Source organism: Rhinoderma darwinii, chromosome 11 (genome assembly GCF_050947455.1).
Source record: "Rhinoderma darwinii isolate aRhiDar2 chromosome 11, aRhiDar2.hap1, whole genome shotgun sequence".
Lineage (NCBI taxonomy): Eukaryota > Metazoa > Chordata > Amphibia > Anura > Rhinodermatidae > Rhinoderma > Rhinoderma darwinii.
This window is the reverse complement of record NC_134697.1, coordinates 83,916,463-83,944,212: the sequence shown is the minus strand read 5'-3', so window position 1 is coordinate 83,944,212 and position 27,750 is coordinate 83,916,463. Positions and strand designations below refer to the sequence as shown.

Below are 27,750 nucleotides of genomic sequence, written 5' to 3'. Positions count from 1 at the left end.
TGACCGACGTAGGAGACAGCAGTGTATAAGGAAGAGTGCCAAAGAGACTAGTCCTGATTTGGAACACCCCAAAAAGTTAGCCAAGTTGGCGAATGAGTGGGACGTCAGTTCAAGGGTAGCACTGCTGCAGCAAGACACCTTCTCTAGCAACCAGGAGAATGTATGCTCCAGTAAGGAGGGGGATGGGAGTATAGGAAAGGCTGGACAGGTCCTGGTAGTGGGAGACTCTATTATTAGAGTAACAAGTAGAGCAATATGTCACAAAGACCGAAAATATCGAACAGTTTGCAGTCTTCCGGATGCTCAGTTTCAGCATATCGCGGATCCGGTTGACATATTATTGGGAAGGGCTGATGAAGACCCAGCGGTCATCATGCACATTGGCACAAATGACACAGTGAGAGGTAGGTGGAAGGTCCTAAAACATGATTTCAGGGACTTGGGATTTAAGTTCAGGGCAAGGACCTCCAATGTAGTATTTTCATACTACCTTTACCACGTGCCACAAAAGAGACACAGCGGGAGATTAGGGAGGTGAACGGTAGGGATAGGCTTCACCTAAATTGGAAGGGTGCAGCTGTGTTGGGGAGAAGATGGCTAGAAGGTTGGAGAAGTGTTAAAACTAGGGGATGGGGAGGGTAATTATTGTATAGGAGGACAGGACAGCGTAACTAGTGAGCTGGGGCTGAGAAATGAACATGGGGGTGCAATAGAGGAATGGGTTAGAATAGTTAATAGGAATAAGAAGAAAAGTGGTACGGATAAACATATAAAGTGCATGTATAATAATGCCTGAAGCCTCAATAACAAAATTAAGGAATTAGAATTAAAGGTGTTGTCCACTACTGGACAACTGATGACCTATCCACCGCATAGGTCATCAGTATATGATCTGTGGGGGTCTGACACCCAGACCCCGCAACGATCAGCTGCTCTGGAGACCTGCGGGAACCGGATGTCATTGCACAGTTTGCGATGTACGGGGCCGGAAGCAGATGGCTCCGTACCTTGCATAGCAGCCATTCTGCAGAACTGCAGCTCTGCTCCTGTTCACTTGAATACTGCAGTACTGCAACTCGGCCGCTATTCCATGACCGGAGCCAACTGCTTCCGGGGTGGACGTCCAATGCCCGGATGCCACCGGAGCAGTTGATCGGGCTTGGGACCCACGGATCATTTTCCGGTGGAAAGGTCATCAGTTGTCCAGTAGTGGACAACCCCTTTTAATAATGCTGGAAGAGACATAGTGAGGATAAGTGAATCATGAGTGGATGATCGCTATGACTGTACAACCTGTAATACGCCTCCATAAGTAAGGGTGTGGAACTCTTTAAGAACCTATCGCACAACCCATCAAAAAGAGTAGGAATAACCACTAAACACTACATATGCGAAAGTACAAAATTACGTTTATTGAGGTTTTATATCAAAACATTGACTACTACTATAAAATATGCAGCGAAAACACCCTGATGGGTCCAAAGAGCAAAAAAAATGTGCAAAGATACAGAGACCAGACAGGGAATCAAACAAAATGGTACTATACGTGCATATGGGATGATGTCCCGGACAATACCAGTTATAACACGTCTAAGACAACAACCTTTTGAGAATAGTTGTGTAAAAGACAAATAAAGGCGGAAAAGATTGAAACAGAGAGACCCGTTGCCAAAGAAATTAGGAAAAACACAAAAATACGTTCCAAACACATAAATAATAAAAAATGTTGGCCATTAAAAAAATAATCTGGGTATAATGGTGGGGGAGGATGAGGAAAAGTCTGATCCATTGAACGCCTTGTTTTCTACTTTATTTACACAGGAAAATCCAAATTAAAAAATAAATGATCCAATAAAGGTCACCTGATTAACCCAACAAGAAGTGCAGCGCCGCCTTAAAAATACTAAAATAGACAAATCACGCAAGCTATTATCCACACCGCTATTTTCTATAACGTCTGCACTAAGTTAATTAAAATGCGATAGAAACCAAAGAAAGAAAAGTCTGCTGTGGATTTTCACTGTGAACTGTCTGCAGCGGAATTCTGCAGCAAATCCGCCACGTCTGAAGTGCCGTTACGGTGAACGTTTGGCATATGGGCCGGGAAAATCTCCCAAAATCTGCGTCCATAAACGTTAATAGCCATAGTATGGTAAAACAGTGTCCTCTTAGCATATGAGAGATAATGTTATTTCTAGAATCAGTTCATTAGCGTCGTTCATTCTGCCTTAGGGTCAGTTCAGAGATAACGTAAATACTGCGGATTTCCCTGCGGAATATTCGCAGCATAATACAGTATCAGCAGAGTGGATGAGATAGAACAAATCTCCTCCACACGCCGTGTAAACGATAAGCGGAAAAAACGCTCACAAATTGACCTGCGGTGCGGTTTTTAATCCACATGTCAATTGTATTTGCGTAATCGCTGCTTTTTTGTTGTGGGTTTTGCCTAGTGAATTTAATGGGGAGGTAAATCCCGCAACAATTAGCAGATTGCGATTTTTGCGATGGTAAAGCTGCGATTCTGCCCCAAAGATCGCATTCCCCTGCAGTCCGTGCGCTGTCCTTGCCCACTCTGCCCCGACTAATGAATATTAATGCGCAGGTATTGACTAGGGGCGTTTGCATATGGCAAACTCCTAAGCACAACTAGATAGTACACCGACTCTTATTGGTCTATTCACATGGTGCAGTTTTGCCACGTAACTTTTTTCCCTTGCGACCGAAATCCGCACAGACAAATGTATGCAATTTTTTATGCGGTTTTCGGACGCGCGGTGAAAAACCCGTCAAAACCGCTCGTGTGAATGACATATTAGGAATCGGTGTCTTCAGCTAGCCAGACATTACTTGTGTGGTGTTTTCCATGGTGACACATTTAACAAAATGTTTATAGAATTTTTTTTTATTTTTTATGAACTCACCTTCAGGGCAGGGAAAGTGATGGCCGATGATGCATATGATCCAATCATTAGTGACATCATGGTAGAACGAAGGCTTCCAAACATATTGGGTAACTGAAACGAGATAATAGTTAGGCATTGACGTCTTTATTTTTCTTGCGGGTATTATTTGCTGTACATCAGTTGTTCAGGAAGTTTTTGTTCTTCAGACTGTTGTAATACAAATATTTGTTGGGAGTCACATTGTTTTTTGTCAGGCAGAAGAAATCTGTCACAAAATTCCTTCAGGATAGGTGATAAGTAACTGATCGGTGGAAGTTCGATCGCTGGGACCCCCACTGATCACGAGAACCTTGCCGTTCCTGGGCGCCCCATAGGAATGAAGAGGTAGTGCGAATGCTCGGCCACCACCTCATTCGTTTTTAGGGGTTTATCTTTGGCAGCCCCGTAGAAATGAATGGAGCGGTGGTCGAACATGCATGCTGCTCTATTCACATAGGGCTCCCAGAAACGGCAGGGTAAGCCCGTTATTTTACCAAGAAAAACAATGAAATATGCTATTGCCAAAGAATTCTTGCCCAATGCCAGAAGGCGCTTACAGTTAAGCAGCAGGTTTTACTATCTATAATCCATGACTCCCGCTTGTGAAGAATTCAAAGATAATAATAAAAAGATCTTATATATCTTATGAATATTGACCCCGGAGTGCAAACAAAAACAGCATTATACCAGAAGAACCGGATACCAACTGTAAAGCATGGTGGTGCAGATGTTAGGGCATGGGGCTGGGCAGCTCACCAACGTAGAACCCACTATGAATTCTTCAGTGGTCCAGTGGGTGCTGAAAGGGAATGTATCACCTATATATATATATTTTTGTCTTATTAATTAAAACCAGGTATTTTTTAATTCTATTTTCTGTACGTGATTATGGGGGCGGCCATCTTGCCTGAGCTGCTGTTAACAGCATTTAAAGATTTGATTTATAGCAGCCACATGGACCATAGGCAATGATAGTCTGGAGCTGACCCATTTACTTCTATGGAAGGGTTTTCTAGACATGTTCTGTGACCTGTGCAGAGGTCCCTGTGCAGGGAGGGGAATGACGGGAGCTGTGTCCATCTCCTATTCTCAATAGTGGATCCTGTGTTATCTATATAAAGGTGTTACCGGTCAGTGTAATCCTGCCTGTGATGATAATGAGATAACTGCTGAGAAGTGATCTCTACAGAACAGGAAGGGTCAGTCTATTATGAATGGTGGATTCTGTGATATATATATATATTACCTTCGATTGTAATCCTGCCTGGGATGATAATAAGATGACTGCAGAAAAGTGATCTCTACAGAACAGGAAGGTCAGTCTATTAGAAATAGTGGATCGGCACGCACGCACACGCACACCCTTCCATTGTAATCCTGCCTGTGATGATAATGGGATGAGAAGTGATCTCTACAGGACAAGAAGTGTCCGTCTATTATGAATGGTGGATCCTATATTATCTATATATAGGTGTTATCTTCCATTGTAATCCTGCCTGTGATGAGAATGAGATGATGCTGAGCAGTGATCTCTACAGAACAGGAAGGATCAGTCTATTATAAATGGTGGATCCTGTGTTATCTATATAAAGGTGTTACCGGTCATTGTAATCCTGCCTTTGATGATAATGAGATAACTGCTGAGAAGTGATCTCTAGGAACTGGAACGGTCAGTATGGTGACAAATTCCTTTTAAGAATAATATGATATTATCTGTGAGAAGATTGAAACTGAGCTGAGAGTGGACATTCTAACATGAGAATGACCCTAAAAAGGTCAGTAAACCCACCAAGGAAGGAAAAGGGCTGTGTCTGCAAGAGACCCCTCAAACATCACTGCTCCATGGAAGAGTGTCTTGAATACAAGGTACGAGAGCCAAAGAGGGCACCACAGTAGGACATTTCTGTTAACTTATTACATTATTTTTTTTAAATAAACTATTGCAAAGTCAATTTGTTATTGATGTTTTTGATGAATTACCTTTTGGCCTTGTTCACACTGAGGGTTTTTTGCAGGCAGAAAAAAATCTGCCTCAGAATTCCTTCAGGTATTTTGAGGCAGATTTTGAACTGCCTACACTTTTTTTCTGCATTTTTCTAGGCATTTTTCACCTGCGGCCATTGAAGCTAATGCAAGGACCACAGGCAAATAGCTACGAAAAACGCTCCGAAACGAGCTCCGCAGGTTTTTTCTACCCCCCACTGATTTCACAACAAATCTCATCCACACACAACAGAAAAAAAACAGAGTAGTTTTACGCAGCGCATCTGCCTAGTGTGTTACTAGCCTTAATGTCAGTTAATGCAGTGACCTAAAAATACTACGCATGAGAGAGGTAAAGAGCGGCAACAAGGAAACACCTGGCATCAAAACTGGGAAAACCGGTTGTAAAACAAGTTCACATAATGTAGACTTACAGCGCCACGAGCATGAAGAATTTCAATTGAAAGAGATTTCACATTAGTGTAAAATTCCTTCGGTTTTCAAAAAGGATTGGATTTGTCGACTAGATTTACTGTTGTAAAAATAGCATAAGGCTGAATTCACACACAACATTTTGCTGCGGTTTTTGTGCGATTTTCATGGTGTTTTTAATGGCGTTTTTTAACGTTTTTTATTAGCACTGCCAGATGTTACAATAAAGTATTTAGTAAAAGATCAAATGCACTACACATTTGTTGTTTGTGGTGTTTTTGGAGCAATTTTGTGGTCCGTGGCGTTTTTGACAAACGCAGCATGCTCTGGGTATGGCTTTTTTTTTTAGCAGTTTTTCCCATAGGTTTCTCTATAGGATTAAAAAATGTCAGAAAAAAGCGTTTTTTGATGCAGTTTAATATGGCAGAAATTTTGTAAATAGCACATACTATAAACTATTGTTAGAAAATTATTCCCTTTCGGCCGGGATCACACACAGTTTTGATGCCGTTTTGGAGTCCGTTTGAGCCAAAGCCAAAAGAGGATCCAAAAGTTAGAAAAGGTATAAGGCTGAATTCACACGGTGCGGTTTAGCCGCATTTTTTTGCAGCGCAGCCAGAAAACGGACCAAAAAACACGCACGTTTTTACAAAAAAAAAATGTCAGTGCAGTTTTCGGCTTCACATTGTGAATAAACCCTAAATGAAAGACTGAAGCATCTCATCGTGTCCACTCCTGTGTTTGTCTAAAAACAACAGAGCCAAAAACAGCATCAGAACTGCGTGTGTGATCCTGGCCTTAGGGTATGTTCACATGCAGGAGATGTTGCAAAAATTATTTTCATACATCTGATTGTTTCTGCATCAAGTACATGGATTTCTCCAACCCCCTATTCAGATGAATGGTACAGTCACAGAAATTTCAGCAACGATTCCTTATACGTAACCGTATGTGAGCGCGTTCTGGTACGACAGAAGAAGGAAACCGCAGTCTGCTCAGATTTCCTGCAGGTTACCTGTCATTCTACCAGCAGACACAAGCCTTCTACAATAACCCTGTCGCTCTATGGCCTTGTTCACACAGTGCAGATTAGATACAGATTTTGCATGTATTTCTTAAGCTAAAACCAGGTACGGAACCTAAACAGAACACACAACACTCAATTTTTTAAATAAGTGTTTTTGTTGAAGTTTTTTTCTTTAATCTCATTTTGTAAAGGCATTTTTCATGGTGTATTTTTAATCATACAGAAAAGCCTATGAAAAAAAAAAAAAAAAAAAAACGCCATACCAAGAGCATGCTGCATTTTTCAAAAGCAGCAATGAGCACAAATAAAACAAAAACTATTCAATCAAATGCGGTGTCTGGAGGCCGTCTCATATTTTATTATAGACTTTAAAGGGGTTGTCTGGGCACGGGTTGTTTTTCATACTGATTATTTATCCACAGGATAGGTCATCAGGATATGATCGGTGGGGGTCCAACACGCGGACCCCCCACCGATCAGCTGTTTCGGCTGTCTCTGGGCACCGGATGTTATGCAGGGGTCATTGTCGGAAGCAGATGGCTTCAGTCTCTGTATAGCGGCCGTGTTGCAGCTCTGCAACTCTGCTCCTACTCACTTCAATAGGTGCAGAGCTGCAATAACCCAGCACGGCCCCTATGCGGTGACGGGAGCCATCTGCTTCCGGCACCGACCACTGAATAACTTGAGGCAGCCGGAGCAGCTGATCGGTGCGGGGTCTGGGTGTCGGACCCCACCGATCATATACTGATGACCTATCTTGTGGATAGGTCATGAGTATAAAAAACAGCCCAAACCTGGACAACCCCTTCAAGCTATTTATGAACCAAACTATTCACAACCGTATACCAAAGCTTTTTTTTTAATGGTTTTGGGTAGCATCATGAGGTTTTTTTCTATAGTGCAAAGAGTAAAATGTGTGCCCGCCCCCTACAGAGTAAAATAAAGTGAAAAATGTGCACGTTACATTGTTAAAGTTATATTTGAGTAGGGCTGGTAAATGGACACAGGTTTAACGCAAAACAATAAAAGTGTCGTGTTTTATGTGAATATTTTTCTGATTTATCACAGCTTCTGCTTTGCACTTTCATGTGCACTGATGGCCCTTGCTGGATATGACCCATCAGGTATGTAAGATGTTTGTTCATATTAATCTTTGCATGTGCTGCCATCTCTACTTTATGTAAAGCAGTGCAATATTTGGCCAGATGGCACTATGTTATGTTGGCTTCACTATGTTATTGGGTGTCATGCATTATAACAAGTGAAAGTGCCCCTTCGGCCATTTTTTAACCAGTCCTGGAAAAGGGAATGCAATTGGTTGCAATGGGCACTTTTTCTCTGAAACTGTTTTAATATATGAGATCTTTGGAACCTGAAATCCTAATTCTTCATTGTGCGGACAACCCCTTTAGGGTCAATGCACACAATGCGTATTACGTACGGTTTTGCTGCACGTGTTTCCATGTGGCAAATCCGCAGCGTAGTACAGTACCAGCATAGTCAATGAGATTCCAGGAAATCTCACGTACACGCTGCAGTATTTTTCCGCACATAAATTGACCTGTGGTGCGGATTTCAAAATCCGCAGCTGGTCAATTTATCTTGCGTTTCCGCTTGCAAATTTTATCTACCTAGCGATGAGGAAAATCGAACAAAAACACGCAGCATGAAAACGCGCCGAAAAAAAAGCATCAAAACGTACAAACCGCAGCGAAAAACGCATTGAAAAACGCACGATTAGGTGCGGTTTTTACTTGCGAATTTCTGCGTATTGCTGTGGTTTTGGTGCGCATTTTCCGCTGCAAAATACGCAACGTGTGCATGCAGCATGCGTTTTTTCCTGTGATTTGCCGCAATTTTGACAAAAAAAACAACCGGTATGGAAATCCTAATTGTCACAGGAACATAACGTCCCTGAGCTACCCGAGGAATTTGGTGAACTAATTCTTGACGCAAACAATTGACGATATAACTGGAATCATGATGTTAAATATTGTCCAAATATACAATTATATAAATATATATATATAAAAATATATTGTCCAAATATTGTCCAAATACAGTACACAAGGAGTTAAGAAAGCACAGGGCAGGTAAATTGCAGCCAATCCGCAGCTGTCGTTGCTCCACACCCCTCCGGCGGCATCAAGGACATGAGGAGTCACTGACAGGAAAGGATTGTGTATGTGAAAACAAACACATGATGGGGGTTCTCTGCATGTGACGAGGGTCCGAGTCTCAGGGTGACATTACTACTGTTTTGCAAGCAAAGCCTGGAGCTCGTGACTGTCACGCTAGGAAAACCGTTTGCTCCAATTTGAACACGATGTGACGGTCTTACTATGAAAACAGCAACAATATTTACACTGAGGTCTCTTTTTCCTGGAAAATAATAGATGTAAGGCCCTGTTCACACCTGCGTCGTGGGTTTCCGTTGTTCTGCTCTGTCAGAGGAGCAGAACGAGGGAAATCTGGAAGCAACTGTTCCGTTTCCATACGGACACCTCCGGCGGCTGACAGAACTCATTTACTTTAATGGGTTCCATCGATCGATGTAGCGGTGTATGGACTCAATAGAAAGTCTGTGAGCCCGTAAACTGCAACATCGGCTTTCTGGAAAAAGCCGACCAGACACGAAGCGGCTGAGCGCTCACGCAAACGCTTCAGCCTCTTCGTTCTAGCGATCAGTGGGGGTCTCAGTGCTCGGATCCCCACCGATCAAAACTTCTGACAAAACTTTTATTTAGTAACACTTTAAAAAAAATTGTGCATCAGTGTGATTGGTGCAATTTCCTAAATACATTATTTTAAAAAACGAAGTAAAAGGTGCACATAGCCTTTAATGCCAACACACGGTCTGTACCCCGCATCAGCATTAGGGTTGGTGCACACAGGGCGGATTTGCTGCGTATCCTGTGGATAGGTCATCAGTATGAAAAACTGGTCCGTGCCCCTTTAAGATACTAACATATCAAATACTTCGATGTTATAGATACATGTGAGAAACTGTTAGGGTATGTTCACACGGCAGCATCCGTTACGGCTGAAATTACGGTGTTGGTTTCAGGAGAAAACAGCACCGTAATTTCAGCCGTAATGGCATGTGCAGGCGTCTTTCGCTGCGTCCATTACAGACGTAAATGGAGCTGTTTTTCCATGGAGTCAATGGAAAACGGCTCCAATTATGTCTGAAGAAGTGACAGGCACTTCTTTGACGCGGGCGTCTTCTTTACGTGCCGCCTTTTGACAGCGGCGCGTAAACAAAATGACCGTGTGCACAGAACATCGTAAGACCCATTCAAATGAATGGGTAGATGTGTGCCGACGCTTTTGAGCCGCATTTTCGGACGTAATTCGGGGCTAAAATGCCCGAATTGCGTCCGTAAATAGTGTGAGTGAACCCAGCCTAAGTGTTCGAGGCCCTGATCTGGGACCACCACTGATTTCCAGCATGACAGTTTCTATAAAGTACTCAAAACCCTTTGGCACTGGTCAGGTCTCGAATATTCTTATGACTTGAGCTTCTTCCAATGTAGAAAGAGGTGGACATTATCCTTTTGGATTAGTGTTGGTCAATAGTTATTTCGGGATTTAGGGTCATTTCACACGTTGCGTAAATACTGCGGTTTTTCTGCAACGGAATTTGTTGCGGAAAATCCGCAGCAAATCCAGTAGCAGCAAAGTGGATGAGATAAAACAAATGTCCTCCACACGCTGCGTAAATACTGAGCGGCAAAAAAACGCTCAGAAATTGACCAGCGGTGCGGAATTTTATTCCGCAGCATGTCAATTATATTTGCGTCAACGCTGCTTATAAAAACCCGCAACATGTACAGATGTAGCCAAGTTTATCTGGACTCTGATAACTTGCTGCGGCCTGATCGCACAACATAAGCCACGGAAAAAGTCAAGTTAAAGTTTCTCGACAATGTGTATTTAATGCGTTAAAAGTCAAGATAAAGATGGCTACATCTGTACCATGTAATATGAGGCGTTACATTGCAAACAAACCAATGTCCAAAACAAATAAAGCCGTGTTCTCTAAATTCCTATAACCTTCAATGCTACCTAGATCAGTTGCGTTGTTTTATGATGAGAGAAAATCAGCTCGATTATTTTCCGAGAAAACAAAATGATTGATGTCAAGCGGAGTAAGATAATATCGCAGAACAGCGAAGATCTGGTTTGGATCCAGAGAAAGCGCAAAGCTTAAACGAGACGATTACGTACATTGCAAGAAGTTCGATTCTACCCTCGTTTGTTCCTTCGGACCTGTCAGCAGAATGCAGACAGAGGTTTGTAAGAGGCAGTCTGCATTCTGTTACCAGACAAGAGCAAGCGCAGGGATTATGATAAACTTTCCGGCTACAGAACTCAGTGCGAAGGCCCCATGCACACGACCGTAGATTTCATCCATCAGTAAGGCCCCATGCACACGACCGTAGATTTCATCCATCAGTAAGGCCCCATGCACACGACCGTAGATTTCATCCATCAGTAAGGCCCCATGCACACGACCGTAGATTTCATCCATCAGTAAGGCCCCATGCACACGACCGTAGATTTCATCCATCCGTAAGTAAATATGGTTCCGTAGTCATTTATAGTCATCCGTAAGTCATCCGCATATATGGAATGGTGTCCGTAAATACGGTCCGTAGAGCATCCATATATACGGATCCGCAAAAAGAAGAAACCAACAAATGATATGCAACATCTGAAAACCTGGCGTCGCCTAGCAAAGCTTCCGGAATTACGGACGGCTACAAAAGCTGTCCGTAATTAAGGAAGCGCCCATAGACTTCTATAGGGAGTCCGTGCCGGAATTACAGACAAAAAAAGGACATGCGCTATAATTTCTTCAGAATGGACACCCATCCGTAAAAATACGGAAAGGTGTCCATAGCGCAAAGAAATGAATGGGTCCGAAAAATACGGACGTGTGCATGGGGCCTTAGAGATAAGTACATGGATATATGGCTGCAACAAGTATGGGCTCCTCAACTGGAGCCAGAGAAGTTTAAAGGGGTTATCCAGGATGTAGACATTTTTTATTAAGGTCTTGAAATGAAATCCGCAAACCAAAAAAGCAATGGTTACCTATAATTTTCCCCTGCGATCCTGCGCTGTCACTCCGACAGCCAATCAGAGGGCTCAGCTGCCATATGTGGTATTTCTGGCATTAGGCCAGAAATACCATGCATCACCGCTGAGCCCTCTGATTGGCTGCAGCAGTCACATGCTCCGTGCATGTAAACAGCCATCGGGAATCCTGCCGGAGCGTCAGCGCTGGGTCGCCGGGGGCTAGCATAGGTAAGTATTAATTTTTTAGCTTATTTCATTTCCAGCCCCTATTAAAAAAAATTTGCATCCCAGAAAACTCTAACATATTGTGTATATTTATCAATTAAATTATGCCGGCTTTCTAATGTAATTGGATTGCAAAGAATGGTAGTCAAGCGGAGTAGCTCAGCAAGCTCGGCTGTTTCCGCACTACTGGCCACCTTGTAACTCTGGTTGGCGACCAGTGGAAGGAGGTAGGACGGGACTCAGGGGGCACCGTTCTAAAGATAGATTTAACAACTACCGCAGAGATCTTGAAATAGGACATTAAGTGAAATGATTTAGGACTAGTACAAATAAAGAGACTGTCCCATCATACCCAGCTAGTCCTTATGGATGGCAATGACGGAGGTTCCACACTCAGCTTAAAGGGGGTTTCCAGTACCGGACAACTGATGACCTATCCACCGGATAGGTCATCAGTATATGATCGGTGCATGTCAGACACCCGGACCCCACAGATATCAGCTGCTTCGGCTGCCTCCGGACACCGGACGTCCATGCTGGAAGCAGATGGCTCCGGTTACGGATTAGCCGCTGAGCTGCCGTACTGTATTCAAGTGAATAGGAGCACAGCTGCAGTTCGGCAGCACGGCCGCTATACAATGTACGGAGCAACATACTTCCGGCTCCGTACACTGCATAGTGTGCAATGACATCAGGCCCGCAGGCAAACGGAGCAGCTGATCGGTGCGGGGTCCGGGTGTCGGACACGCTCCGATCATATACTGATGACAGTTGTCCGGTTGTGGAAAACCCCTTTAACCACTTCCCACACCATGACGTAACTGTACGTCATGGCAAGGGGGAGAAGTATGGAGCGGGCTCAGGGGCCGTGCCCGCTCCATACGATGTTCCCATAATATAATGGTACGCAGATAAAGGCCCCAGATCGGCCACTTTTGTCCCATTAAACTTAGAGTTTATGAACGAAGATGTGATCGGTAGCAGCTCGATTCTGCGTGTCAGAGACTCATCAGTGCCGCTGACCTGATGGATTCAGTTTTCAGTGCTAGATACAGCTGATCGCTATGCAGGATACAAAGCAGCTGTATCTCAAAAAGTCTAAATAATTTTTAATAAAAAAGTATTTAGAAAGTTGCATCAAACAATAACAAACTGTGGGAATATATAGAAAACGGTCAAGCATTTGCAACTGGTGTTCTTGCCTAAGGAGAAAACTATGTAAAAATAAGTTGTAATGTACAAGCTCAGACGCGTATTTCTAATAAACAATGTGTGTTTTGGGCGTGTAACTTTTTTGTATTATATTAAATTGGCATTGATATGGCATATTGATTGTGAGGTTTCACGTATTTAAACTTATATGCTGTGCATCCAAATGGCCGGGTATATTTGTACACATTAGGTTCTGTTCACACCTGCGTTCACACCAGCAGAACAAGGGACTTTAATAGGTTCCGTCGGCTGCACTATCGTCTCCGGTAAACCCTGCCGGATCTGGGACGGTGGCCCCGAACTGAGCCTCCGACGCAGATGTAAACATAGCCTTGGTGGTTATATATTAGATCTGCCAAATGCTCATATTTGTCTAGTATTCAAGTTAATGGAGCTGAGCTGCAATACCAGACAAAGCCTATGGACAAGAGTGGTGCTGTGATGCAGTGCCTGCCCGCAAATGTACAGTTATGCGCAGTGAATGGGGAGGGCACGGGAGCTGTGCCCATGCTGTTCACAGTGGGTGCCGCGGTAATATACAGCTGACATCCGGCTGCAAAGGCTGGGATCGGAGTTACCGCCAATCCCGGCTGTTTAACCCATCCATGTGTCACCCAACGGCACCCAGCTACCCGATCGTTTTTTGTTTTTTTTGGGTTGATGAGCTAAAGAACTGCAGTAAAACTGACCCAGATACCGCAGGTAATTCGGACCGAAAGTTCACATCAAGCCGTATTTGCTGCTGCAGACAGCAGACGAGGGGAGAAAAAAAAAGTCTGCATTCACCTCCCCCTGGTATTCCATAGCGACGCGTTTCTCCCCAGAGGGCTGGTGTCAGTGCTGCCAGCCGCTCGATAACATTTTCTCCCATGTGACGGTTGCAGTCTGTGATTCGCTGCCGTGGTTTCATGGAAAAAATGTCATCCCAGGAGGCCGGCAGCACTGAGACCATACGGGGAGAAGTGAGGCGTCACTATTGGAATACCAGGACCAGGGAGATTACTTTTTTTTTTAAATATATTAACGTAACGTGGAACATTTTACTTGCTATTCCGCAGCAAAATTCGCAATACTTTCTATTTGACTTCCCCATTGAACTCAATTGGGAGAGTCCGCAACAAATATGCAACCAATCCACAGCATAAATTGACATGTTCCGGTTTCTCAAATCCGCACTGCAGGTCAATTTCTGCATGGAAATTTTCTGTGGATGAGATTTTTGAAATCCTCGATGCTGCAGCAATAGGCCATGTTCACACGTAGTGTGAACAGTGCAGAATTACCGACCGTTTTTCCTGTGTGGTAATTCTGCGGCGATTTCGCAAGAGAAATTTACACGCTGCAAATTGAAAATCTGCACCGCAAGTCGATTTCCGCACTTCTTTTCTGTGTTTTTTTTATGCAGCGTGAGAATAGGACTTGTTCAAATTCATCCAGTCGGAATCTCGTCGGAAATTCCGTAGTGTTCACGTTACATGTGAAAATAGCCATATGCTGCGGAAAATCTGCACAAATGACGCTACGTGTACCTCCTTAGGCCGGATTAACACAGGATGGAAATGCTGCGGTTTTTCCATTTCTGCAGCAAAATATGCGCAGATTTTGCTGCGGATTTCACCTGTTCGGGTATGTGTCACACGTAGCGTATACACTGCAAAATTTCCATCAGGATATATTGCACAAAAATTTCATAGCATTTTCTCAACATAGATTGAAAAACCCATATAGCAAGTAAATTTCCTCACTTTTTTTGTGTGGGTTTTCTCTGCAGCGCGTGGATAAAAATTTGTTTTGTTTGCTGCTGCTGCTGCTGTAAACGCTGCAGAATTTACGCACAGAAAATCCTGATGGAAATTTCTGGAGTATAAAATTTCTACAAAATTGCAAGATAAAATCAAAAATTCAAAACAAACTTAAATTCGTAACACGAGAATTCTGAATACACAATTTAGTGAGTAAATAGATTAGAATAAAAGGTTTGATATCTGCCTTATATAAACGAATGTTGAATGTTTTTCAGAAATCACACGTTCATTAGAGTAAGAATAGAAGAACTGATTTGGGGGGGGGGGGATTTAGAGGTAAATTAGAAAAATGTTTCATTAAATCCTGCACATCGTTTATCACCGTTTATGATAAATAATACATTACACCCCAAACTTTTTGAATAGGTTTTACACTTACGATACTATTGCCCGTTTGAAATTTGTACTACCTAAAGTCAGCCGTATTCTCCTGTTATGGAAATGCCAGGGGTTGTATACATACTGGATAGAGGTATTGCTATGGATTGGAAAGGTCATTGACCGGGAGGGTTCCTGTCTATCCCGTGCTGTGCATTTTAGGAGATTCGGATACACTTAGATACGGATTTCCATTAACATTTCTTAAATCGCTTCCGCAATTGTTGTGTCTTGCTCGATATATTATTATTGTTTTAGGAACCAGAAGGTAATATTAGACCTAATACACACAGAGAAAATTTCTGGCGTTTTAAACTGCACAAAAAAAAAACTCTTCTAAAGACGCTAGCTATTTTGGCGGTTTTAGGGGCGTTTTTTTTATTTTGTGTTATTTTGTACATACTTTTTTTTATGGCTCTTTTTAAATTCCTTTAGTGAAGCCTTTGGGAAAAAATGCCTAGAAAAAAACGCCATTCCCGAGGATGCTGCATTTGGACAAAAACGCCGCTGGCCACAAAATTGCCCCAAAAACCATAACACAGTTGTGTGTAGTGCATTTGATATTTTACTTTAGACATTTAGCCACACTTAAAACTGCATGATACAGGGTATGCACATGGGCAGAGGAACCATTTTCTACATTCATGTGTTAAATGGTAAACCACTGCTTAGAACGGCCACTGAAAAAAAACTTGGTGATGTTGGTGGACTGTAAACTTAACTGTAGCAACCAGTGTCAGGCAGCTGCTGCTGTAACGGCCGCGGACCACCGCCTTCTCTCACATCCCGGCAGCCGCGACCGCAGACCTCTGAGCTCATGCTCGCGGCTCCCTCCCTGGACATACGGCCGTACTGCCCTGCAGCCTCTCCTAGGGTGCGCGTGCTCGTCCCTGGCCTTAATGGGCCAACGCGCAGACCAGTAAAAAGTTCCCTAACTAATCCCCAGATCACCCTGGACTATAAAAAGAGCTCTGCCCTTCAACCCCATGCCTGAGCGTTGTTGTTATTTTCCCATGTTAGTCTAAGCAAATAGCTCCTTAGTTGTATACTGCTCCAAGTGTTCCCGTATCCTGTTGCTGTGTTTGTTCCTGAGTGAAGTCTAACTGTCATCTGCCACATTTAGTCTCATCTGTGCCAGAGTGTCTACAACGCCAAGTACCTGCTATGTCACGTGTCTATCAGGACTGCTATACAGATATACTTGTTATAAGACTCTTATTGACTGCAGTTGGCCAAACAAAATGATGGGATGCATCAAAGAGGCCTTAGATGGTCATGACAAGAACATAGTTTTGCCTCTATACAAATCACTGGTCAGACCACACATGGGATATTGTTTACATTTTTGGGCACCTGTGTATAAGAAGGCCATGGCTGAACTAGAACGAGTGCAAAGCAGGACGACCAAGGAAATTAAGGGAATGGGACGGATTGCAGCACCAAGAAAGGTGATCAAACTTGGGGCTATTCATTTCAGACAAAAGATAGCTTAGAGCTATGTCATCACAAATATATGAATAGACAGTAAAGAGATCTTTCTATTGATCTTTTTACATCTAGGCCTGTAACAAGGACAAGGGGGCGTCCTCTACGTCTAGAGGAACAAAGGTTTCACCATCATAAACGGGGATTCTTTACTGTAAGAGCAGTGAGACTGTGGAACTCTCTACCACAGGATGTTGTGAGGGTTGATTCTATGAACAAGTTCTAGAAAGGCCTTGATGACATTTTTGATAAATATAATATTACAAGTTATGAGTACTAGATTCTGGAGATGGGACGTTGATCCAGGGATTTATTATGATTGTCATATTTGGAGTCGGGGAGGAATTTTGCCCTTAGCGATGCAACTGGCATCAACCTCATGGGGGTTTTTGGATTCCTCTGGATCAACACGTTAGGATTGTGAGTTGGACTTATCAACTATGTAACAAAAACGGCACTGGGCGGTTGCCAATGATACATTAGTTATGACTCCTATTACGCTATTTACAGTAAATCTGCAGGGCACGTGTATGGTTCATCTCTGTTGAAGTGGTGTTTTATACACGCCGCATTGAAACGTGTCAACATGCCATTACATTTGAGAGTAATTTGTGACTACATCAGTGTTTAAGTCGAGAGACTCTCGGAGGGTCACCACGTTACGCTTGGATGTTCCTGCTACCGGAGACAAATTTGCATATATAAAAATAAAAAAAACATTTGTCACATGCGTTAACATAGTAAAACTTGCCATGCATAGAAGCGACTCAAGTTACTGGATATGTATCACATGGACATGACAAAGCACTCACTGTTAGAGATGTGAAGGTCAGACAGATACCTCCAAACCCATTCAGAGACAGAGCAAGAAATATCACTGGGGCTAAGACTGCAAAAACATAAAATCATATGGTTACACATATATCCTGTTTCATTACTTTAACAGATATTCGCATAGAAAAATGCCATGAATTTAAGAACAGCCTCAAAAGAATAATAGTAGCGCAACTACCGCTGTAGCAACCATAGCGGCTGCTACGGGAAACGCGTCACGAGGGGACCCGTGCCACCCACCGGCACAGGCCCCTTCATACTGGTGGCGCCGATAGCGGATACTATTAAACACTATGGCAGAGCAGGGAGATATATTCCTGCTTTGCCATTTACTCGACCTGCAGCCTATCAGGAGCAGGGACCGGATCCCTGCACAGGCCGGCATGATGACATCACTGGATCACGCCGGCCCACACAAGGATCCTGTCGGCGTTGATGTCTTTGAGCAGCTCCGTTCGTCGCAGGAACAGGGCCTAGGTGAGCATAAAGTGTCTTTGTTTTATTTGTTTGGGGGGAGCCATCTACAAAGGGGAAGTGGGGGCTGCTATCTACAGGGGGAGCTGTATGGCGCTATCTACAGGGGGAGCTGTATGGCGCTATCTACAGGGGGAGCTGTATGGCGCTATCTACAGGGGGAGCTGTATGGCGCTATCTACAGGGGGAGCTGTATGGCGCTATCTACAGGGGGAGCTGTATGGCGCTATCTACAGGGGGAGCTGTATGGCGCTATCTACAGGGGGAGCTGTATGGCGCTATCTACAGGGGGAGCTGTATGGCGCTATCTACAGGGGGAGCTGTATGGCGCTATCTACAGGGGGGCTTATGGTGCTATCGACAGGGGTAGCTGTATGGCGCTATCTACAGGGGGCTGTATGGCGCTATCTAGAGGGGGAGCTGTATGGCGCTATCGACAGGGGGCTGTATGGCGCTATCGACAGGGGGCTGTATGGCGCTATCGACAGGGGGCTGTATGGCGCTATCTACAGGGGGCTGTATGGCGCTATCGACAGGGGGCTGTATGGCGCTATCTACAGGGGGCTGTATGGCGCTATCTACAGGGGGCTGTATGGCGCTATCTACAGGGGGCTGTATGGCGCTATCTACAGGGGGCTGTATGGCGCTATCTACAGGGGGCTGTATGGCGCTATCTACAGGGGGCTGTATGGCGCCATCTACAGGGTGCTGTATGGCGCTATCTACAGGGGGCTGTATGGCGCTATCTACAGGGGGGCTGTATGGCGCTATCTACAGGGGGGCTGTATGGCGCTATCTACAGGGGGGCTGTATGGCGCTATCTACAGGGCGGCTGTATGGCGCTATCTACAGGGGGCTGTATGGCGCTATCTACAGGGGGGCTGTATGGCGCTATCTACAGTGGGGTTGTATGGTGCTATCTACAAGGGGGCTGTATGGCGCTATCTACAAGGGGGGTGTATGGTGCTATATACAAGGAGGTGCTGTATGGTACGGTCTACAAGGGGGAGGGGGGCACTCTACAGGGGGCTGTATAGCACTGTCTACAGGGGGGCTGTATAGCACTGTCTACAGGGGGGCTGTATAGCACTGTCTACAGGGGGGCTGTATAGCACTGTCTACAGGGGGGCTGTATAGCACTGTCTACAGGGGGCTATATAGCACTGTCTACGGGAGGCTATATAGCACTGTCTACAGGGGGGCTATATAGCACTGTCTACAGGGGGGCTATATAGCACTGTCTACAGGGGGGCTATATAGCACGGTCTACAGGGGCGCTATATGGCAGAATCTACAATGGGGACTGTATGGCACAATTTACGGGGGGACACTATCTACAAGGGGGGGCAGTTAAACGTTTGCTATGGGGCCCAGTCCTTCCTAGTTACACCCCTGCATGTGGCCATACTAGCGATGGGAGCTGGCAACAATTATATCTATGGTGCCAAACCCATAGAACAAAATGAATCATCCACAAATATGTATTGTGTCATTTGTTTAGTATAAGTCGCATTCAGTTCATGGATTTTTAGCCAAGTAGGTTACAATGAATTGTTTTGTTTATGGGACACTCGGTTATGCCTATGGCCTAAGGGCCCTTTTACACGGGCCAATTATCGGGCAAAAGAGTGTTCATCTGAACGTTCGTTCCCTATCATTGGCCTGTGTAAACGGGACAACGATCAGCTGATCGTATCATATTATCGTTGTGTAAACAGGGAGACGCACTGCCGACATGATAATAATGTATGGGAACGAGCGATCGTAGTAACGACCGCTCGTCCCCATCCATAGCTCCGTGTGACAGGAGCAAACGAGCGCAGATCAACGAGGTGTCTCGCTGATCGGTGCTTGTTTACACGGTCCACGTCGGACTGCGTAAGAAGACCCTAAGGGCCATTTACAATACAATTGTTTCAAAGACACACAATGAAGAATTAGGATTTCAGGTTCCAAAGATCTCATATATTAAAACAGTTTCAGAGAAAAAGTGCCCATTGCAACCAATTGCATTCCCTTTTCCAGGACTGGTTAAAAAATGGCCGAAGGGGCACTTTCACTTGTTATAATGCATGACACCCAATAACATAGTGAAGCCAACATAACATAGTGCCATCTGGCCAAATATTGCACTGCTTTACATAAAGTAGAGATGGCAGCACATGCAAAGATTAATATGAACAAACATCTTACATACCTGATGGGTCATATCCAGCAAGGGCCATCAGTGCACATGAAAGTGCAAAGCAGAAGCTGTGATAAATCAGAAAAATATTCACATAAAACACGACACTTTTATTGTTTTGCGTTAAACCTGTGTCCATTTACCAGCCCTACTCAAATATAACTTTAACAATGTAACGTGCACATTTTTCACTTTATTTTACTCTGTAGGGGGCGGGCACACATTTTACTCTTTGCACTATAGAAAAAAACCTCATGATGCTACCCAAAACCATTAAAAAAAAAGCTTTGGTATACGGTTGTGAATAGTTTGGTTCATAAATAGCTTGAAGGGGTTGTCCAGGTTTGGGCTGTTTTTTATACTGATGACCTATCCACAGGATAGGTCATCAGTATATGATCGGTGGGGGTCCGACACCCAGACCCCGCACCGATCAGCTGTTCCAGCTGGCTCTGCGCACTGGAAGCTATGCAGGGTCGGTGCCAGAAGCAGAAGGCTCCAGAGACAGCTGTATCACAGAGCTTCCACCCTGAGAACACTCAGCAACACATGCCGTCCGGCCAAAGATCGCTATGTCCCGTAGCCTACATTGCAAGTAATAAAAGTCAATGTGGTTGTGTGGCAACGCACAAGTTTTCGTGACATGACAGTTGGAAGGAATCCGAACTGTCATGTCGCAGTAACTTGCAGGTCGCAACGCGAATACATTGACTTTCGATACTTACGGTGTAGGCTTTGGGACGTAGCAATTTATGGCTGTGTGACCTATGTCACCAGGTAGCCCCATCCTTAGGCCTCATTTACACGAGCGTGTGCGTTTTGTGCACGCAAAAAACGCGGCGTTTTGCGTGCGCAAAAGGCACTTACCAGCTCCGTGTGTCAGCCCCGTATGATGCGCAGCTGCCATCATTATGACACTCCGTTCGGATGTTTGTAAACAGAAAAGCACGTGGTTCGCACAGAAGAGCTTCCGTGCGGCATGCGTGGTTTTCACGCACCCATTGACTTCAATGGGTGCGTGATGCGCGAACAACGCACAAAGATAGGACATGTCGTGAGTTTTTTTCAGCAGACTCACGCTGAGCAAAACTCACGGACTGTCTGCACGGCCCCATAGACTAATATAGGTGCGTACGACACGTGTGAAAAGCACGCGTGTCGTACGCACGTATATCACGCTCGTCTAAACGAGCCCTTAGGGCTGATTCAGACAAACGTGACGTTTTTGCGCGCGCAAAAAATGCGGCGTTTTACGTGCGCAAAAGGCACTTGACAGCTCCGTGTGTCAGCCCCGTATGATGCGCGGCTGCGTGATTTTCGCGCAGCTGCCATAATTATGACACTCCGCTTGGATGTTTGTAAACAGAAAAGCACGTGGTGCTTTTCTGTTTTCATTCATCCTTTTCACAGCTGTTGCGCGAATCACGCTCGTCCCACGGAAGTGCTTCCGTGTGGCATGCGTGATTTTCACGCACTTATTGACTTCAATTGGTGCGTGATGCGCGAAAAACGCAGAGATATAGAACTTGTCGCGCTTTTTACGCAGCGGACAAACGCTGCGCAAAAAACACGGACACTCTGTACTGCCCCATAGACTTCTATTGGTCTGTGCGTAGCGCGTGAAAACAATGCGGGCTGCACGGACGCAAATCACGTTTGTGTGAATCCGCCCTTAGGGTGATTTTTTATGTGGTGGATTCATGGCAGATTTTACCTGTGGATTTGCGCAGGTAGTCTGCAGCGGATTACAGTACAAGGCAAGTAGATGAGATTTTACAAATCTCACCCGCACGCTGCAGACATTTTACATTGCAGATTTTCAAATCTTTGATATGTCGTTAAATGAATACTTTGGGGGGGGGGGGGTTTACTTTCCTTAAAATCATTTTGGGGGTGTTAAAGGGGTTTTCACGTCACCAAAATGGATGGCCTATCCTCAGGATAAGCCATCAATGTCTGATCGGTCGGCGTCCGACTCCCGGCACACCCGCCAATCAGCAGTTTTGAAGAGGCCGCAGCGCTCGTACAAGCCCTGCTCCCCCTTCATTTCCTTTACACTCGTAGTGTGAATAGCCAACACACTTGCAGCGGGGGTACACAGTACTGCAGCCTCCTCCCATTCACTTCAATAGGAGAAGGCTGTAATACTGTGAACCCCCGCTACAAGTGTGTCCACGATTCAGTGTGAGCAATAAAGGAAGTGAAGGGAAAATGTGAGCGCTTCAAAACAGCTGATCGGCTGGGCTGCCGAGAGTCGGACCTCGACCGATAAGATATTGATGACTTATCTTGTGGATAGGGCCTCAATTTTTGGGACTGGAAAACACCTTTAACCGTGTTATGGCACTTCGCAACGTCTGTAATGGTCGTATGGGGACAGCAAACCAGGTTTGAAAAATTGCTCTCCAAAGCCAGTTTGCGCACCATTGATTGTAAGCTCCGCCGTTGTGCCCACCGTGTAAGAAATGCGCACATATTTGGTATCGCTGAAGTCGGCAGAAGTTGCTAAATATATATCCAGGTGAGTTTATCCAGTGGAATGCACTAGATGTAAAAAAAAATCACCTAAAATGACATTTCCATTTTTTTCCATGTTTTAAAAACAAAAAAAAAAAAAAGTTACATATATTATTTGTTTTACACAATATAAAAAAACAACAATATGTTCTGAGGAAAAAAAAAAAGCCAAATACATGTAGGTTGGAAGAGTAATAGCACAACAATTTGCTTTTAAATTGGAACATGGCTAAAATTTGTAAACGGGCCTGGTCAGGAAGGGGGGTGGGGTAAATCTTCTGGTCAGGAAGTGGTTAAGAAAAAGTTGATCAAGTACAGTCATTATATAGCCCTAATCTTGTGGAACATTTCTGACCTTTGATGCTATGGAGATATTATTTGGTAAATCTAAAACAAGGCCTCATACAGTCACGTCAATGAAAAGAAAAAAAAAAAAGTTCTGGCTGCAAAATGCCAAAAATGAAAAAATATAGCTTATCTTTAAAGGGGTTGTCCATTTCCTAAAAATTAATGGCCTATCCTCAGGATAGGCCATCAATATCTGATCGGTTCAGGTTCCAATTGCTGGGACCCACATATGAGTGCCGCGGCCCCTTCAAAACAGCTGATCGGGCCCTGACCGATCAGATATTGGTGGGCCTATCCTAAGGATAGGCCATCAATTTGTAGGGACTGGACAACCCCTTTAAGGCCTATTTAGACCTGGTCATTAGGGGTAATAATCTAATCTTGTTGTTGGATTATACCGAGCAAAATCATCCGGTTCAGGAATTCTTCAATATATCCGGAAAAGTTTCTCCAAACCAGCTTTATCATCATATATAATAAGATATGGTCTATTCCATAAAGTAAGGCCGAATTCAGACAAATGTAGAATATGTCTGTGTGATGGCCGTTAAAACAACGGCCGTCACGCGGAATCATGTATTTTAATGGGGCCATTGTTTCAACGGACCGCGTGAAGGGTCTGTTGAAAAATAGAACATGTCCTACTTTGTTCCGTTTTCCCTCACGTCCAAGTTTCCACATGTTCGCGTGAATCTGGCCTTAAAGTCAACAGTTGAAGGTTGGCAAGCACTGACAACTCACCTTCCCACTAATCTGAGTGGACGGGGGCCATATCGATCCATAAGAATCCCCAATGGGAGTGTTGCCGCGCTCAACAGGAACGAGCCGATTGTAAAACCCAAATTTAGCTTCTCTTCTTGTTCATTACATGTTAGCCAGGGCTTTGGTAAGGTGGTATTATTAGACAACGATTCATTTGTAGGTGAAGCTGATAAGTTGGATGAGTTTGACTCTAAAAATGTAATGAATAACAAGTGCTGGTTACCAAACTTTATTATAACATGTTAAAGAGGATCAATCAATAAAGAACATCTCCGTTACTAAGGAACCTTGCTCCCACTGCAGATAAAGTTTGGGGTCCAGAGATTCAGACCTCTGGACTTTACCTGCCTAGTATCTACCACCTTACCCCAATCTTGGTCTTACTGCATCAAACCAGCAGGGTCGGACCAGGCTCTAAAACAATAATGGGCCTTAAAGGTCCAGCAGAAGACAACCCCATTTGGAGCTCCTTGGAGCCAATCACTTGCCACTAGAATCTATTTCTTATGGGATGATTCACAAATAACCTATTAGACCTTATTGATGATATGTCCAGTGTGTATAATGATAACAACAAGGACTATGGTGAAATGAAAAGCGGACATGTACATGTTCTATATAGATGGAGGGCGGGCCCTCAGAATCATCTCCTCTGGTGGGCCCAAGGAACCCCAGTCCGACGCTGAAAACCAGTAAATGTAAAAGCATCATTTTGACCATAAATCAATGAGAGTCCAAGTAATTTAAGAATCCTGGCATGGTTTCCGGACAATGGGAACCATCTCCATTACCACCACATGCCCTAGTAGGACATATGGAAACAGACTGTCTAAAACTGGCAACCTCTTGAAAGAAACAGTCCTAGCAAATGTTACTAGAAAACCACAGTAAAGTTCCCCGTAGTATTTTTCTTAAATTCATTTGTTGTTTTACCCTATTGAAGTTAAATTATAATCTCCTGACAGAGCAACCACCACAAAATTGCCCTGTGTGAATGTGGTCTTCTCTTGTGATCAACCACGTAAGCATCGTTTACTTGAGTACAGTGTAATAAAGGGGGTTATCGGGGATTTTAAAATTGATGTGCTATCCTTAGGATAGGTCATCAATATTAGATCGGTGGGGGTCCCGACTCTCGGCACCCCCGCCTATCAGCAGTTTGAAGGGGCCACAGCGCTCTGCATTGCAGCACTGTCCCATTCACTTGAATAGGACAACGTTGCAATGCCTTGCACAGCCGCTACAAAAGTAAAGGTAAAGTACAAACAAAAATGAAATCTGTGCAAACAATGAAGAGGCTGCAGCGTCGTGGCCCCTCCAAACAGCTGATCAGCGGTGGTGCTAAGGGTCCCACCCCCACCGATCTAATATTGATGGCCTATCCTAAGGATAGGCCATCAATCTTAAAATCCTGGATATCCCCTTTAAATAAGCCATGTAGTTGATATAGATTAAAAGTTAAAGGGTAACTAAACTTTCAAAAAGCTTCTGACATGTCATAAGTTTTGATCGGTGGCGGTCCGAGCACTGAGACCCCCACCGCTCAAAAGAAGCGACAGAAGCGTTCGGGTGAGTGCTGAGCAGCTTCGTTTTCGATCGACGGAAAACCAAGCAATTGGTGTACGGGCAAATGGACTTTGTGTTTTTTGAAAGTTTAGTTACCCTTTAATTTGATGTTTTGATGCAGATTTCCTGGGAAGCAACCACTACTATTTCCAGTTCACCACCAAAATAACTATACTTTTTTTCACCACTCAACTTGCAAATTCAAGTAACATGAAAGATATATCTCTTTGCATACCTTGGCATAGATGTGAATAGAATCCTTCTTGTTGCAACATGATGAGCAGGGAGCCCCATCCGAATAGAACTGCTGAGAAGAACAGATTCTCCACGACCGCAGAGCAAGCAATCCACCAGCGGCGGGCATAAGCAGTCTGCAGGGAAGGTGCCATAACTGCAGTGCAAAAAGCAGCAGTGCAGCTGCAGAAAGCAAAGTAGAGGAGAGGAAGCAGATACGGTATCTAAAAAGAAAAACAAAAAATAAATGAATATTAATATACGTAACTTTATCATTTTATTACCTAAGCAAAAATTAATAAAAACTTTAAATTCCGACCCCCTATGTGTATTTGAAATAACATACACTATTCAAATTTTTTTGGTGGTGTAAGTCAGGACTTTTAAAGGGTTTGTGTAGGGACCAAAAAATCGTTAGCAGTGTACTCATTGCAGTATGTGACTACACTCGCTAATATACATTCCGGTCCCCTGTCGCGCTGATTTTGGGATTTTCATTGATTTTTATAGCGCTGCCGGGGGACCAGAAGTCTAGTTGCACAGTCTTCTTTGAGAACGATACAACTCTTCATCATGTGACTAGCCCCGCTGTACCAGTAGTACAGCGAGTACATAGAGTACAGCTGGGGCGGTCACATGACAAAAAGTCATATCGTCATCAAATAAGGCTTCGCAACTAGATGGCCGGTCCCATGGCAGCGCTCCAAAAATCTATGGAAATCTCAGAATCAGCGCGACGGGGGACCGGAATGTATATTAGCGAGTGCACTGCTAATAATTTTTGGTCCCCACATAACCCCTTTAAAAACAACGCCATGGTCAGACTTCTCCACCAGGTGAACCCAAGATTGAAAGGATATAGGGGCCTAGCCGCAATGGGGATCATTGATTACCCTAACCAGAAGCTAGAGACAACAAAGTTGACATCATCTCCATATGCTGGACAGTTTATTACCATCTATCTTTCTCTGTAGGCATCTATTGCAGAGGTTGACTTCAGTGCTCCTCAATGGGATGACAACAGGAAGTCCAGAAAAATGTCTGCCACCATCATTACTACTTTATCTCCCATATCTCCAGTATTGAGAATCTGCAGACACATTTATTTAGGTATTGGCGCGCGGTGATAACAGCACTTTTATAAACTTCCCATTTCTGAGCTTTCGTCTACCATTTTAGTGACCCTTTAAATAGTTAATTTATTAATGTAATAAAGGGAGTGTCATTTTACCTCGAGGAAGGACCGTTCTTGGTTTTAGTCTTATTACTGGTATGTCCGAAGTGCCAAGAAATCACTCAGTATTGTACATGGACGAACTCTAGGACGACACGTTGCTTTATTTTGAACATCCACCAATCAGAGCATCCACTGCCGTTTACAAAATGAAAGCTGAACTCTGATTTGTTGCCATGGGCAACATGATCTTTTTTTTTTTTTCTCTGACTTCTCTTAATTAACCCCATCTCACATAAGATTGTACCATTAGGGCACATCCAGGTGATTGTGTGGGCACTGCCAGGCTCCTGCTCTAAGAGGCTGGATCAGAGAAACTTCCGATTACGACCATTTAACCCTGAGATGCCGCGGACAACAGCGGCCGCATCATCTAAAGTGTTTGACAGATGCAGCAGGCCCGTAGTTTTCATTTGTAATTACGGAACCTCAATCACGGATGAAATTGCAGATCCATTCATTTCTATTGGTCACAGACACCTCTCAGTATATTTACGGATGCGTGTAAATGATTTGCAAATTATAGAACACGTCCTATTTTTGTCCGCAATCTTCGGCACGGACTCCCCATAGCCATAGAAGTCTACGGGCGCTTCCGCAATTGCGGGCGGCTATGAAGGTGGTTCTGTAGCCATCCGTAATTGCGAAAGCATCGCCATGTGGTGCCAGGGGATTACCCAAGATTCCTCCCTGGTTTTGTTTTGCAGATCCGTAAATACAGATGAACTACAGAACGTATTTGCGGACAGTAAAGAACATTACAGTCGTGTGCAGGAGGCCTAACCATGGCCCCCTGGTCTGCCATAGGCATGTGTTTATCAGAGAGGCAAGGCCTAATAGATCTCCGGTCAGTGATGCATTCACAGGCAATAATATTATGGAATACATTTCAAAGTGCCCAATAGGGACTACGAAAAATGTAAAATTGAACAAAATTTTTTTTTAATAAAAAGAATAGGCTCCCCTTTAAACCCTTGATGCTTTATCACGCACATGTACGTGATAACATTAAGGGGAAG

General features: G+C 44.1%; 1 protein-coding gene across 1 annotated transcript in view; it reads right to left on the bottom strand.

The window, feature by feature from the left end:
* The window catches only part of SLC43A1 (solute carrier family 43 member 1), a 67,655-nt gene that overhangs the window by 27,278 nt on the left and 12,627 nt on the right, over positions 1–27,750 (bottom strand). Inside the window, exons 2-6 of the mRNA XM_075841883.1 lie at positions 25,499–25,721; positions 23,677–23,887; positions 20,083–20,138; positions 17,390–17,466; positions 2,925–3,017 (exon numbers count right to left, since the gene is read on the bottom strand). Coding sequence (XP_075697998.1) covers positions 2,925–3,017; positions 17,390–17,466; positions 20,083–20,138; positions 23,677–23,887; positions 25,499–25,652 — 591 coding nt within the window. The 5' untranslated portion in view covers positions 25,653–25,721. The remainder of the gene's footprint in view (positions 1–2,924; positions 3,018–17,389; positions 17,467–20,082; positions 20,139–23,676; positions 23,888–25,498; positions 25,722–27,750) is intronic.